Source organism: Planococcus citri, chromosome 1 (genome assembly GCF_950023065.1).
Source record: "Planococcus citri chromosome 1, ihPlaCitr1.1, whole genome shotgun sequence".
In the NCBI taxonomy this organism is placed as follows: domain Eukaryota; kingdom Metazoa; phylum Arthropoda; class Insecta; order Hemiptera; family Pseudococcidae; genus Planococcus; species Planococcus citri.
Window position 1 is genome coordinate 62,410,107 of NC_088677.1, and position 13,508 is coordinate 62,423,614.

The 13,508-nt window shown below is 35.9% G+C and overlaps 1 protein-coding gene across 2 annotated transcripts in view; it reads left to right on the forward strand.

Annotated features, from left to right (window-relative positions):
- The window catches only part of LOC135833201 (kin of IRRE-like protein 2), a 389,993-nt gene that overhangs the window by 285,403 nt on the left and 91,082 nt on the right, over positions 1 to 13,508 (forward strand). For both annotated transcript variants that reach the window (XM_065346885.1, XM_065346886.1), the window contains exons 4-5: positions 11,722 to 11,865; positions 12,775 to 12,969. In XM_065346885.1, coding sequence (XP_065202957.1) covers positions 11,722 to 11,865; positions 12,775 to 12,969 — 339 coding nt within the window. The remainder of the gene's footprint in view (positions 1 to 11,721; positions 11,866 to 12,774; positions 12,970 to 13,508) is intronic.

A 13,508-nucleotide genomic window follows, 5' to 3' on the forward strand; every position in this document is an offset into this window, starting at 1 on the left:
CAGACCAATTATTATACAATTAATGTTTCAAAAAAAGTAACTCAATTTGTTCATAAAAGATTTGTATTTGAAGAAAAGTAAAGTCGGAATGCGTGAGTGTATTTTTTTTAAATTGGCACCACTGCGTTCCAAAATATTTTCCCAGTTTCAGAAATGATATCTTGGTGTGAAATATTTCAGAAGAAAAAATTTTACAAACAGGAAGTTACCCAAAAATAAGCGATTTGCAAATTTCAACCGCTCTGTAGAACCTTGAAAGTGCTCTTGGATTTTAATGAAAATAGCCTACATCGACGCAGAATCTTCAACACTATGGGATCGGTCCATTTTTCCCAAAACAGGTTTGGTAGGAGCTAGAGCCAGAAAACTATGATTTTTTTCGCAGATGTCCTCTCTTTGAGGACCCATATCTCCCTTCCAAGAGCACCTCCGAAGCTAAAAATTTTTCTGAGTAACTTTAAACTCAAAATGAAGGTCTTCATTCAATTTGGTCAAAATCCACCAACCTTTTTTTTTCGAGATCCAAATGTTTTACTTCTAAAAATGCCCATATTGGAATAACTTATTGAAAATTGAAACTATACTAAGGGACATACTAGCGAGACACATTTATAGTATTCGTTGACTCGAACCATAGTGTAGGAAAATGGCCGATAATATTAAGATAAGTATTTCGTATATAAAACGGTGAAATTACACCGGTGCACACAGCATGGAAGGAAAGTCGAGATAAAGACAGGGAAATGAAGAAGGATAGAAAGAAAAAGGCAAACCGGGAAAAAACTCGTACCGACCAAAATTACGTTTTTTGTTTGCTTTGTGTAACCGATGGTCGTTTGATTTGAGAATATTTTCATGTCTGCGGCAATAACAATTTTCGTAGAACTGCGAACGACCGACGACGACGGGTGGGTGTACGAGTGGAAAGAAAAAAAGTATAGGTACTTTTCACTATCTATATCTTAATCTAAGAACCTATTCAACGAATATGGAACACAAGGTAAAGGATATTTTAGAGGCGATAACAAATGCTTCGCAATGGTTTGCCCCAAAATCGTATAATGTCGTCGTTGGAAATATGCGAGAGTAAGTGTAGGTAGGTATATCTTCTCGCTAGTTTGGGATTCGTTTAAGACGACATCATTTCGCTTTCAAAAAACTACTCGATAAAATCGCTAAGAAAACCCGTTCGTTTAGTTAGATATCTCAGAGTGTAGCTGTAGGTCCCCATGAAAGGGTGAATGCGAATCGAAATACCCCTAAATATACTTAATTATAATCAAACAAAGAAAACTCCGGCAGTTTTGCTTATTATGCTATTGCCTACTTAATTGTAAAAGTGAGCCTCATTTCGCGTGCGAATTAATAGTTTCGTCAAAAACTTCTTATATTTAAGGTTGAAATTTCACGACGAATTTAATTCTTCTGCTTACACTTGGACGATTTAACCAACAAATAAGTACGTATCTTTTTCCGGTAACGATGGTAAAAATAAAACATCGGAAAACTTGGATCTGAACCAACCAAAAATGAGAAGAATTCTTTTTCAGGTTCATTTGAGGGTTAAATTAACTGGAGTACCTACCTAGTTTTTATTACCATACCTCTGATTATAATTTATCGTCATCCAGATCCAGACATATTTTTTTTCAAAAAAGAATAATTCTTTAGCATTTTTCCCTTCTTAAAGAATTATCTTTGTCGGTGTAATTTTTTTGTTTTTTAAATCAAACAAAACAATTGGAAGGAAAAAAAATCGTAACAGAATGGAAAGAAAAATAGTTGGAAAGTTTTATACAACGTTTCATTTTGCACAGGTTTGCTGATTAAGCTCGCCTCTCATTTTGTAGATGTTTTAACTTTCGGTGCAAACAGAAAGCAAATTTTCCAAGAAAGAGCAATTCGAAATGAGAAAAAAAATCGAATAATACACTCGAGATGTATCGCTTAAGAAGAGAGAAAGGGGTAAAAACTTTATTTACTCGTTCTTTCGCTTTAAATTTCGCCCAGAAAAAAAAACTGACAAAAGATTGGCGAAAATTTCTTTCGAGGTTGTTCTGTCTGCGAATTTGTAGTCGGCAAAAAATCATTTTGGTATTTCCACAGCTGTAATTCGTAAACTTAGGCTACTTATTTAACCTTTTGCACTCGAATCAGCGTTGAAGTTTACTCAGTTGTATATACAGGGTGTCCTGGGAATGAGTTACAGAATGGGGAATTTTGATATAGCTTCCAGCAAAAGTTGGTTTTTCTCCAGAAATTTTAAATCGCTCCAGAAGGGGTTGTAATCAACTTTAGCAGCTGAAAATGTAATCCTATCGTAAGTTCGGAATTACAAATAGATTAGGGCTGGTGAATCGAGAACCCCGCGAGGTGATGCGTTGAAAAGTGTATTTTTTTCAAAGTTGAAAAATCTGAAATTTTCAAAAAATTCAAAATTGTCAATTCTTGCATCAAATAATTGCTCAAAACTTCACATACCGTCCAAAGTCGACCCTCGGAATTGATTTTCACTATTTTGGGAACTATCTGAAGCCCCCAGAAAAAGTTGACTTTTTCCCAGAAATTTCAAATTGCCCCAGAACGCGTTTGTAATTAAATTCGGCAGCTGGAAATTTGGTTCTGAGGTTTGGATGACATGCTCTTTCAGTGAGCCAAATTTCAGATCGATCTGAATTGACGAGTTGCAGTGACAAACGGCATCTTAATGTTGAAATAAATTCTTAATAATTGAGCTGGGTTGATTAAATGAGTTTTTGTCTAAATTGCAATTTAAAAGGACCATACATAATTTTTCTAAGACATGCAATTTGAAAGGTGATGATAATGTCTGAACATTATCCAAACAAAATTCTGATGGTTTAGAATCTAATTGGATCTGGGAAGTATCCAGATCCAATCATATCTCCTGTACCTATTGAATTTGATCAGGTCTGAACGAATCTAATCCGATCAAAACTCTGATCTGACCAGATCAAATTGGATCCATGGGATCTAATCTTTTTTCGTCGAGTTTTATTGTGACAACGTTTTGCCAGGGACTAAAATTTGAAAAATTATCCAGGGCTCAAAGTTGATTTGAATAAACTTAGAAACAAGATCCTGTTTGAGTGCAAATAACTTTTTAAATTTTAATCTTAGACAAAAAGCTGCCATTATGAAATTTGTTCATTTTTGAACGAACCGTTCATTTTCCGGATTACTTCTTGAATAAGGTACATTTTTTTAAATATTTGTTTGTAATAGCTCTTTTGATTAGCAATTTAGGCGAAAATTCATTTGACAAAATTTTGTAAAATGTTTAGTGTGCGCCCACCTCAATACCCAACATTTCATATTAATTCTTTTTTTTTTTTAACATGATGGCTTGATGCTCTTTTCTTGAATTTATAAAACAGAAAACGAAAAAGTATCTGAACTTCCAAAAAATTGTATTCGATTACCCACATTCAAATTTTTTCATTGACCAGTCACTATCGGACACCCGGTATATTTTCTCTTTCTCACACAAAGCTCGTATAGCTGATTTTCATTAAATGACTCAATACTATACCTACATATTCGAATATAATAAAATGTATACGGTTGTTCAACGTACCAGGCAAAAAATTGCCATTGCCACTGTCATAAACGTCATTCTATGTTTTTTTTTCTCTCTCTGCTGATATCGTTAACGAGATATTCGCATCTTGAATATTTCGCGAAACACCGCCAAAAGGTATAGTCTAATGTTTTGCGGATTTAATATTACCTACTACGCGATACGATGAAAGCGAAAAAAAAATATATTCGTGGCGTTTTTTTCCTTCTTCTTCTTTTGCTACACGTCTCTACATATACTTCTCATCGCTATCTCTTTAAGTCTGTTTATTATCTTGGCGGTTCTCGTTTATACGTCGTGCTTGTCGAATTCGATTTGAATTTATATACGAGAGTACGAGTAGATATACCTCTTTTCTCCATGCAGGGATGTGTATTTTGGAACAAAACACCGCGAGAGAATCTCACAAAAGATATGATTTAACAGGTGGTAAAACGTGTGGCATTTACGAATTAAGTAACGTGTACCGGTAAGATTTAAAGTTTATATTGTTTCAAACGATTTCACGTTCGTGCCAATCAACGATGATTGCATAAGATCGAGTAAGTAAATTTTATTTACGCGATGAGGGTACGATGAGCAAAACGTGTACGGATTTCTTCAGCGAATAACCGAGACGACGAAAACCCTAAGACTTATTCGGGGTGTCAGACATGATAAAATATCTAATCAAGCTCAAATCTGTGCTCATTTTCTTCTCTGGGTTTCCTTTTTGCTCGCTTCACTCCGCTCATGGGTACTCGAAACGTGAATAATTCAAGTGAGAATCGCAGGTTACTTGGATTTTTTTTTAATTAATTTTTTTGAAGAGATAGGACAACTAAGTAGATACTTAGGTATGTACTTGAAGATTGTCGTCCATTAAAGTCTGGGCAATTCGTTGTAAAAATAGTTCGGTTTTAAATTTTTTTAAGTTTGAGTAACTTTCATGGAATAAATATGGGTAGATAACTCATCAACTGTGTTGTTAATTTTGCTCGGATTTAGGTACTCGTATTTTTGTAGAATTATTCGCATCATCAGATCATTCTCATTTTTCTATAATTTCAATTAATTGGTTCTAAAAACAAAATAGTAACTCGTAAAGTCTGATTTTACAGCCAAAATTAATGGAAACTGATTCTTCATAGATAGATACACTTCATAGTGTATTTTTTCATCTTTTGTGCAGTTTGTGTACGTATTTATATAAATTTTAGCTACCTATCTCTATACGAATCTTAGTACTTTGGAAAATTGGAGCTGTTGCAGTTCAATTAGTAAAAAGCATCATGTGCTTGTTATTCCTACATTTTTTTTTCAAAAAATCAAAAAGAGTACCTACATACCTACCTACCTAGCTTTTAGTTACATCTATACCATAGATTCGAGCTGATTTTCTATTTCTATCAAAGTGGAATGAATAAATCATTTGATTTTTCAACAACTTCCGCGTTAAATACATCAAAGAGATCTTTATACCTTGGTGCATCGATGATAAGGGATGCAATTTATATGTATGAAAAAATTGAACGTATTACTTACTCGAATATAGGACAGTGGTCGTTAAAATAAACGATACCACGTTTCGTTGCTTTCAATACTTTTACTAGCATACTAAACACAGTATAATATACCTATTCGTACTTGGTAATGGCTGCTCCTTTGAGTATTATTGATACTTCGATGCAAAATATTTTCGTTTAAAGAGAAAACGAAAAACTCGTTATCATCTTACAAATATAGTTCACCTGCATTGATGCTTTGGTCGGTCGTTGAAAACGTCTTCGGGGCAATTTACTCAGGTACCTACATTTCAACTTTATTAACTTGGCCAAGTCAAAAGGTTTGTAATAAAAGAAGTATACGGGGGAATTAAGTACATACTTTTTTGCAATACGCTGTCAATCTATATTCTATTTAACCTAGCGACGGATTGATAGAAATATTTTGATATTTGTTTTTCAATTTCCACAGTTAGTTGAGTCATGAATAAAAACCACGGTTAGAATATTGGGGGGGGGGATGCTAATTAGAGAAATTGGTTAATTCTCACAACAACGCAATTAATTTTTCAAACGATTCGATGAATCGATCGTTAAAACTACGAGATGGGTAGGTATGTATTTTTATGAGGGTTTGGAGGGGGGGCTGGAAAAGTTTAGAGGTGCCAGGAGGATTTCGATTTGAGAACTCCTCTTTTACAAATGACTCGAGCAGGTAGGTTAGCTACGTACAAAACACAAATCGAATCGAATCGTTCCTGAAAGTGACGTTTATTTTACGAATTTCATTTGTGAAAAAATAATAAACAGTTTTCGTATAGTTTTGATTTCGGTTTCTTTTGTCAACATCGTCAAGAGTTCGCTTGAAAGTTGGCGTTTTCAGCCAGCTTATGGCCAACACTCGTAATAAACGTTTGGAATAATAGTTTCATTTTTTTTCTCTCGTTTTTCCGCTGTCGTTTTTTTTTCATTGTGCGGTGTAGGAAATAGCGTTCATTCGTTGATTGTATGAAATTTCGTATTTTTTACGTGGCTTTTTGGGCAAATGTGAAAAGTTTCTTTTGCACGACTACCCACCTTTTTTTTTCTACACAGCAAAGAAATTGCTAACGAATATTTTCTTAGAGTGGAAAAATTTTAAAGAGAAGAAAAATTCTGAAAATAAATGAAATCTTCGTTTATTTAGCCAGAAAAAAGTTCTTTGGAGTTGGTTTTGAATTTGCGACGTGTGCGTATTTCTGTATACCCTGCTCCGATTTCTTTGTCCATTTCCATCGCTTTGTTCTTTGCTATTTGATTATAACGTGAGCGGTGAGATGACAATGCTGAAAATATATACGTGTAGTATTTAGATGGGTATACGAAGGCGGCGAGAGCGCTTTTCGTGTCCAACCGAGCGAACGACGTTGGCAAACAAACCAATTTATCGAATCATTTGGTCGCTAGATTTTCATCGTATATGAACGATTCTCGCCGTAGGGATAAAACGCGCGCGTTTTATAATTTCATTAACCGTACTGAACCGATTTTTGCCCAATGGCGCGAGTATTAGGTTTAAGTTGGCTGACAACAATATGCAACTTGCAGAGGTTTTTACGCGGTAATTCGAGTTGAAAATGGAAATCTTACAAGTAGCGAAGTGAATTTTACGCTGGGTAAGTTTTCTGTGTGGTGGGGATTTTTTTTTGAGATTTTCGAAGAAGAAAAGAAGAGATGTAATGGAGAAGAAAATATAGAAATGTACCTGAGTATTTTCCGCCACATCCCTTGTCGATGAGAAGGTACATGAAAAATAATAAAGAAACTATTCGGTAAAAATGGACTGTTGATGATAGCTGGTGACCTATCAAGACACCAGAGCAATAGGAAACCTCAATGATGAAAACATTTCGGTCTCCGAAGGTGACGCTGTAATGAATTAGTTTCACAGAACCAGAAGAGAAAAACTGCAGTTTTGAAATCGTCTTGAAACTGGTTCAAAATCAGGCAGACAGATGACCTTGGGATGCCATATTGATGGGTTAATGACCTTCAGAAGCCAGAACAGCCAGACAGCGACCATGAGAGGCTGAACAGATAGGTCAATGACATTGACAGGCTGGACAGGCGACCTTGGGAAGTCATAATAACGAATCAATGACCTTGAGAGGCCTGGCAGATGGGTCAATGACCTTAAGAAGTTGAAAAGGCAGACAGACAGACAGACAACCTTGAACAACCAGACAGGCACTCACACAACTTCGAGAGGCCAGACAGAAGGACCGACAGAGGACTTTGAGAAGGTAGACAAACGGGTCAATGACCTTGAGAGGCCAGCTAGGTAGCCCAGTGACCTTCATAGGCCAGTCAAAAGGGGCAATGACCTCGCGGGCCAGGTGAATGTCCTTGGAGAAACCAGACAGACGCTCTTGGGAAGACATACCAATGGATCAATGACCTTTAAAAAACGTCAGATAGAGAGGTCAATGACCTTTAGACGTCAGAAAGGTACATAGGTATATCGACGACCATGAGCGGCTAGAATGATAGGTCAATGACCTTGTGAGACCAAACAGACTGCCTTAGGAAACCACACTAATGTATCAATGACCTTAAGAGGCCAGATGAAGAGGCCAATGACCTTAAGAAGCCAAAAAGGTGGGCAAACGACCATCTGAGGCTAGAATGATAGGTCAACTGTCTTGAGAGACCAGACAGACGACCTTGGGAACCCGTACTAATGGATCAATGACCTCAAAATCCCAACAGACGGGTCAATGACCTTTCAGGAACCAGAAAAGACTGATGAACGATCTTGAGCAGCCAGAAACAAGCACTTATACTGACTCTAGAGATCGGGCAGGCAGACAGACAGACGACTTTGAGAACCCAGACAAATGTAGGTCATTGACCTTAAGAGGCTAGACATAAAGATTGGCAGACCACTTTGGATTTTCCTAGGTTTTTCAGACATTTAAAGTGGCTGATTTCTGAAATTTTAGAATGCCTTTGGTTGAAGAAGTTTTACGAATGTATCTTTCAAAAAAGGCGTGGTGTATATATTTTTTTGAAAAGAGGTCAAAATGTCAGAATTTCGCTTTTGAATATTTTTTTTCTGAATTCTATTAAATTTCGAGAAATATTTTGAAAATGAAACTCACTTGAAGACTTGGAGCTGAACTCAGAAACTTTGTAAAATTTTATTTCTGTCGTTTTGTCTCTTGATTTTGTAAAACTTTGGCTCTCAAGGCGAGTGAAATTTGTATATTCAGGTTGATCACGAAAATGAAGATCTACACTGAATTTTAGACCTTCATTACGAATAAAAAATTTTAGCTTTGGAAGTGACTCTGAAGGGGAGATTTGGGTTTTCTAAGAGGAAATATTTTTGAAAATATGTATCGGTTTTCTTGCTCTTACCCCATCCAACCTGTTTTGGGAAAAACGACCCAATTTCAAAAGAATTTTTGATATTCTGCGTCATCCTAGACTATTGCTCTCTAAATCCAAGATCACTTTTATGCTTCCATTCATTGGTTGAAAATTAGCAAATCGCTTATTTTTGGGTGAATCGTGTTCCGAAAAAATTTTCTTCTGAAATATTTCGCATCAATAACTTGAGCCAAAATATCAAAAAATATCATTTCTGAAGCTGGGAAGTTAGGTAATTTGGAATACTTACAGTTGTGCCAATTTTTCGTTCATTACGACCAATTCGAAAAAAATCGAGAGAAAGAGCAAAAAACTTACCAAATTTTTCAATTTTTTAAAACTGGCAATAATGATCAAAAAATGTACCATCTTCTGGAACTGGACCATTTTCCCCAAAACAGATTAGATGGAGGCTATATGGCGACAAAAATTACGTTTTTTTTTTTCAAGAGAGTCCAGGGTGTCAATTGAATCCTCCACCTTCGACAAATTCCTCTCGACGAACGCCTTACAGCTCTGCAAGCTAATATTAATAATCATGGACGAAATCATTGGCGCGAAAAATAAACATTTTTTTCTCGTTAACGAGCTCGAGCTGCTACACTGTGGCGGTATAGTCGTCAAGCCGCAAGCGACACAAACCGCTATGATTTTTACTCGCTACGTAATTAAGCTCGTACTCTCTTTACTCAAGTCTCCTACCACAGGGAAAAAATATCCCTCGTGGATCTTGGCCGCTACTACCTACCCTTATAAACGCACACAGCGCGATTTAACGCTTCCGTTATTACGCTCGTGTAAAAGTTTCATGAAAAACGTACATTAAACAATCAACATTCGCTGCACTTCGTCTCCCTAGCGTACAGGTACTCGTACACGATTTCGCTTCGAATAATATACGAGGACGACTCTCATCGCCGTTTAACCATAAGCGAAATTCACTCTTTTACTACGAGTAACTCGTGCACATATCGTCTGGAAAATCCGGCACGCCGCCGAAAAGCGAGGTGCAGCGAGCACGTTTGTTTTTATACGATTGTCGTCATCGTTAGTCGTCTCGAAAGGCCATCGCATCGGTCCTACCATAGCAGTCGATCGTTTTACGACGGCGTAATCTTAACTGCCGCACGTTTCGACCATAAAGAGTACATATTCGATGGTGAAACGACAAAGATTGTAAAATTCAATTTTATACTTCCAGTTTCCTGTTCGGGTATATTCGTGCCTCTTTCGATTATGAAAAAAATTCGTATCGTAATATCGATAAGTGTCCCGCAAAAGTAACGTAGAATTTGGAAAAAAAAGACGCAGAAAATGTCGAAAAATTGTGTATACTTACCTCGATGAAAACATAGTTTCCTTTTTGGAAAAGGGTTCAATATAATATACCCCTTGGGGAAAAGGGGAGGATCTCATTTCATCGTCTTATATTACAGAAAATTTTCCACATAAGGAAGTTCACCAATATCGATAAATTCTTCAAATTACGTACATTCTGTTGGCGAAAATTTATCAGAATTTGCTTTTAGAACCTTGCTGAGAAAAGTGTGCTCGAATTTCAATATTTTTTCATGAACGTTTTTCATCACCAGGTGTTTATAACGTATCGATTACGAGTAGTGTAAATTTTCGAATAACTGCTGTGGTACAACGTTCGTTACCGAGGAAAAAAGTTGCTTTTGCCATATTTGAGGTACCTGGGTATCTTTTTTCAAGAATGAGGTGTAAAAATGACCATAAATCCTTCGAAGATGAAGAGCCCTTTGAAGCATTGCTATGGTTTCGAGTTATGATTGGTTGAAAAATTCAGACATGGCTTTTTCAGATTCTAAAACATATCAAAATCGTGACATTGATTCGCGATTTTAACCCTCAACGTCTTAAAATGATCTTTCATAGTTAGAAATTTATTCACAGTTGAATTTATCTATGTATTTCATGAACATAATAATCTCTTAGAGACTCCTCAAACTGAGCCGATGAAAAAAAAAAACAATTCTCAACGTATGAATAACCCAAAAATTCATGATAAAAATTCAATAAATCAATACTGATTTTTTCAATCTTCAAAAACCGTTCGTATTCGTATAAAAAAGTACAACACTTGCGAGAACCGAAATCCTCTTACCGAGAGTGATACTGAGAAACCCCAGCGATTATAGATAGTGAACGCAGACTATAGATTCGATAACAACAGGCTACTATTATCTGCTATCGAGAAAACTCTCACGAGGATAAAATGTAGGTAAGTATACGGACTCGGAGAGGGAAAAAATACTCATTCTTATTGATACACTGTTTAAGACTTCATCGCAGCAACGATATCCTCGAATGGGCTCCATTGGCGCGAATCAAGTCGGCTGCGGTGTACTTTCTTTGAACTAAATGCTCGTACATTTGTTGCGTCGTCGTTGTTGTTGCGAATTTCGCATCATTTCCATACTCGTACCATATATAATGGAATTAATATATACGTCAACATGGCACGTTATCGGAAACACATTTTCTTTCGATATCGACTCCCCTCTACTCATCTCCACCCTTATCCACTAGTCCAGCACATTTACCCTTCCCAAGACTGAACATCTGGAGCGTATAAGTGTGTTCCAACGACGAATAGCGTTGTCGAAAATGTGTAATTTTGGTGTGATTGGGACTCGTCGCTCGCGTTGATAAAATTGCATAACCGTTTCGCCGTAAATAACCGAGCTCTACGTCGAGTCATTTGGACGTATAATACGATAAAATGAAATAGCTTTCGACAAGTGACCACTTTTTGCAGAGTACGCTTCGCAGAAAGAGTAAGTTCATTTTTGAGTGCTGCTGTCGTGTTCTAATAATAAAATAAATGCGACTAGATTTTTGTACGAGGAGCAGAAAATGCACATGGATGAACTTCTGTCGTATTTGTACAGTATTTTGTAGATATTTTGAGGAGTATTACGTGGTTAGTTTTTTTTTTCGAAGATGAGCAAAAAGCCACGTTAAATTTCAAATTTCAAATCAATTTCAAAACTTAGAATATTATTTGGGTAGTTAGGAAGAAAAGGAGAGCCTTTAAAATATTTACTGCTATTTTTACACCTATCTCCAACTTTTAAAAAAAATCATTTGTTGATTAATGTCATTAAAAATGTAATAATAAGTTGTCTCATGAGCATTTAAAAATTTAATACGAATACTTACACAATTTTTAATCAAACCTGTGTGTTTTTTTGTTTACAGTTGCACCTCAAAGCCCTCGAATCGAACATAATGCCATGCCTGTGCTTCCTGACCACAATGTTACCGTAAAATCTGGAGATAGAGCTATACTGAAGTGTATCAGCAGATATGGCAATCCACCTGCCAAACTGAAATGGTTCTTAGGTAAGTTCTTTGATATGTGACTGATCTGATTGATTTTTGAATCTGAGTATTCGTAATTTCGAAATCATTTTGAAACCATATTCATTCGTTAATCGTAAAAAAAACTCGACTGATGACGTCATATTAAAAAAAATGCTTGCTTTTTTCTTTGAGAATTATCAGGATCATTTTTAATGAAATTGGCTTTCAGAATTTCACATCTCAATTCTCTCCAATTTTGAATTTTTTAAAATTTTAATCCCAAAACAATATACAGTTTTAAACCATTCGTCGCGACAATTACTCTAAAAATTACCATAAATAATATTGTAATCTCTGCGTGTAAAATGGTAACAGGAAACAGTAATTACTTGACGAATGATTTCTGTTCGTTGAAACATATTTACCCAAATAATCGAATTGATTTGCCAAGAGCATCTATCATCTTACAATAACCCATCTGCTATCTGTTAAAATATATTAGAAATCTTGATGGTAGAGAAATAAGTTTCTTGAATTTCGTTTCGCTTTTTGTCGAACGAAGGTGAATAAACGCGATAAAAACTTAATAAATTTATAGTTACAAACCGCTCGGGTATTATATTTCAAACGGTGTCAGTTTTGATTAAAACTTTTCTCTCGCTATTAATCAATATCGTTATACATGAGAGAAACGTTATATTCGACGTCGATTACGCGGTCTCGTTGTTTTTGTGGTGTACACAACACACATAGTGCAAGTATAAGTAATAAATTAAAACAAAAACTTTCCTCGTGATCGGTTCTGGTGGTGGTGGTGTTTTGGCACGAAAAGTATAGTCTAAGCTACGTACCTATGAAGCTAGATATATCAACTATTTGTAGATACGTTATTGGATTCTTATACTTACCTATATTTGTTTTTTTACCTGTAACTGTATGATTCGACAGATGATGAAGAACTCGATACGAAAAGTAATCAAACTGAGTTACCTGAAGAAGGCACCAATAGAACGTTTATGGCCATATCTACCCTGGAAGTATACGTGAATAAATCGCATCGTGGAAGGACGATAAGATGTGTAGCTTTTCACGAGTCATACGCTTCCAAGTCAATGTCAGTTAATGTGAAATTAGACATCACATGTGAGTACCTTTTTTCGTTTATTTGGGTTGGTTTTAATGATGTATCCTAAGTGGAGGTGATTCAAAAATTGCACGTGACTGTGATTAGGATATATTGGGTCCGATTGTTTTTTACTTGGGTACTCTGATTTTTCTAAAATTTATTGTAGGTTTCTTATAATTGACTGAAATTTTTCGTTGCACTGCACTGCCTAACTTCGGATTCCGATTGCTCGGAACTGCTGCAACCCGGAGAAAATCTATTCGCGGAAATTTGAAGGTACCTAATTGAGAGAAATATCAAAAATAAGTTCCAAAAATGTCAAAAGTTCAAAATTGAATTTTTTTGAAAGCTCAATTTTCAAAATCTTACTAAATTTCAGAACTGTTCGGCACACTTCCTTATTTTAAAAATTTGAAAATAATCCATTGAGCACATATCATTACGGTATTTACAACTAACCCTTCAGTAAGGCCCTAAAAGAGGTCATAGATTTTGATGGTAATAGCCTAGGTCAACGCAAAATCTCAAATCATCTTTTGGACCTGGTTATATTTCC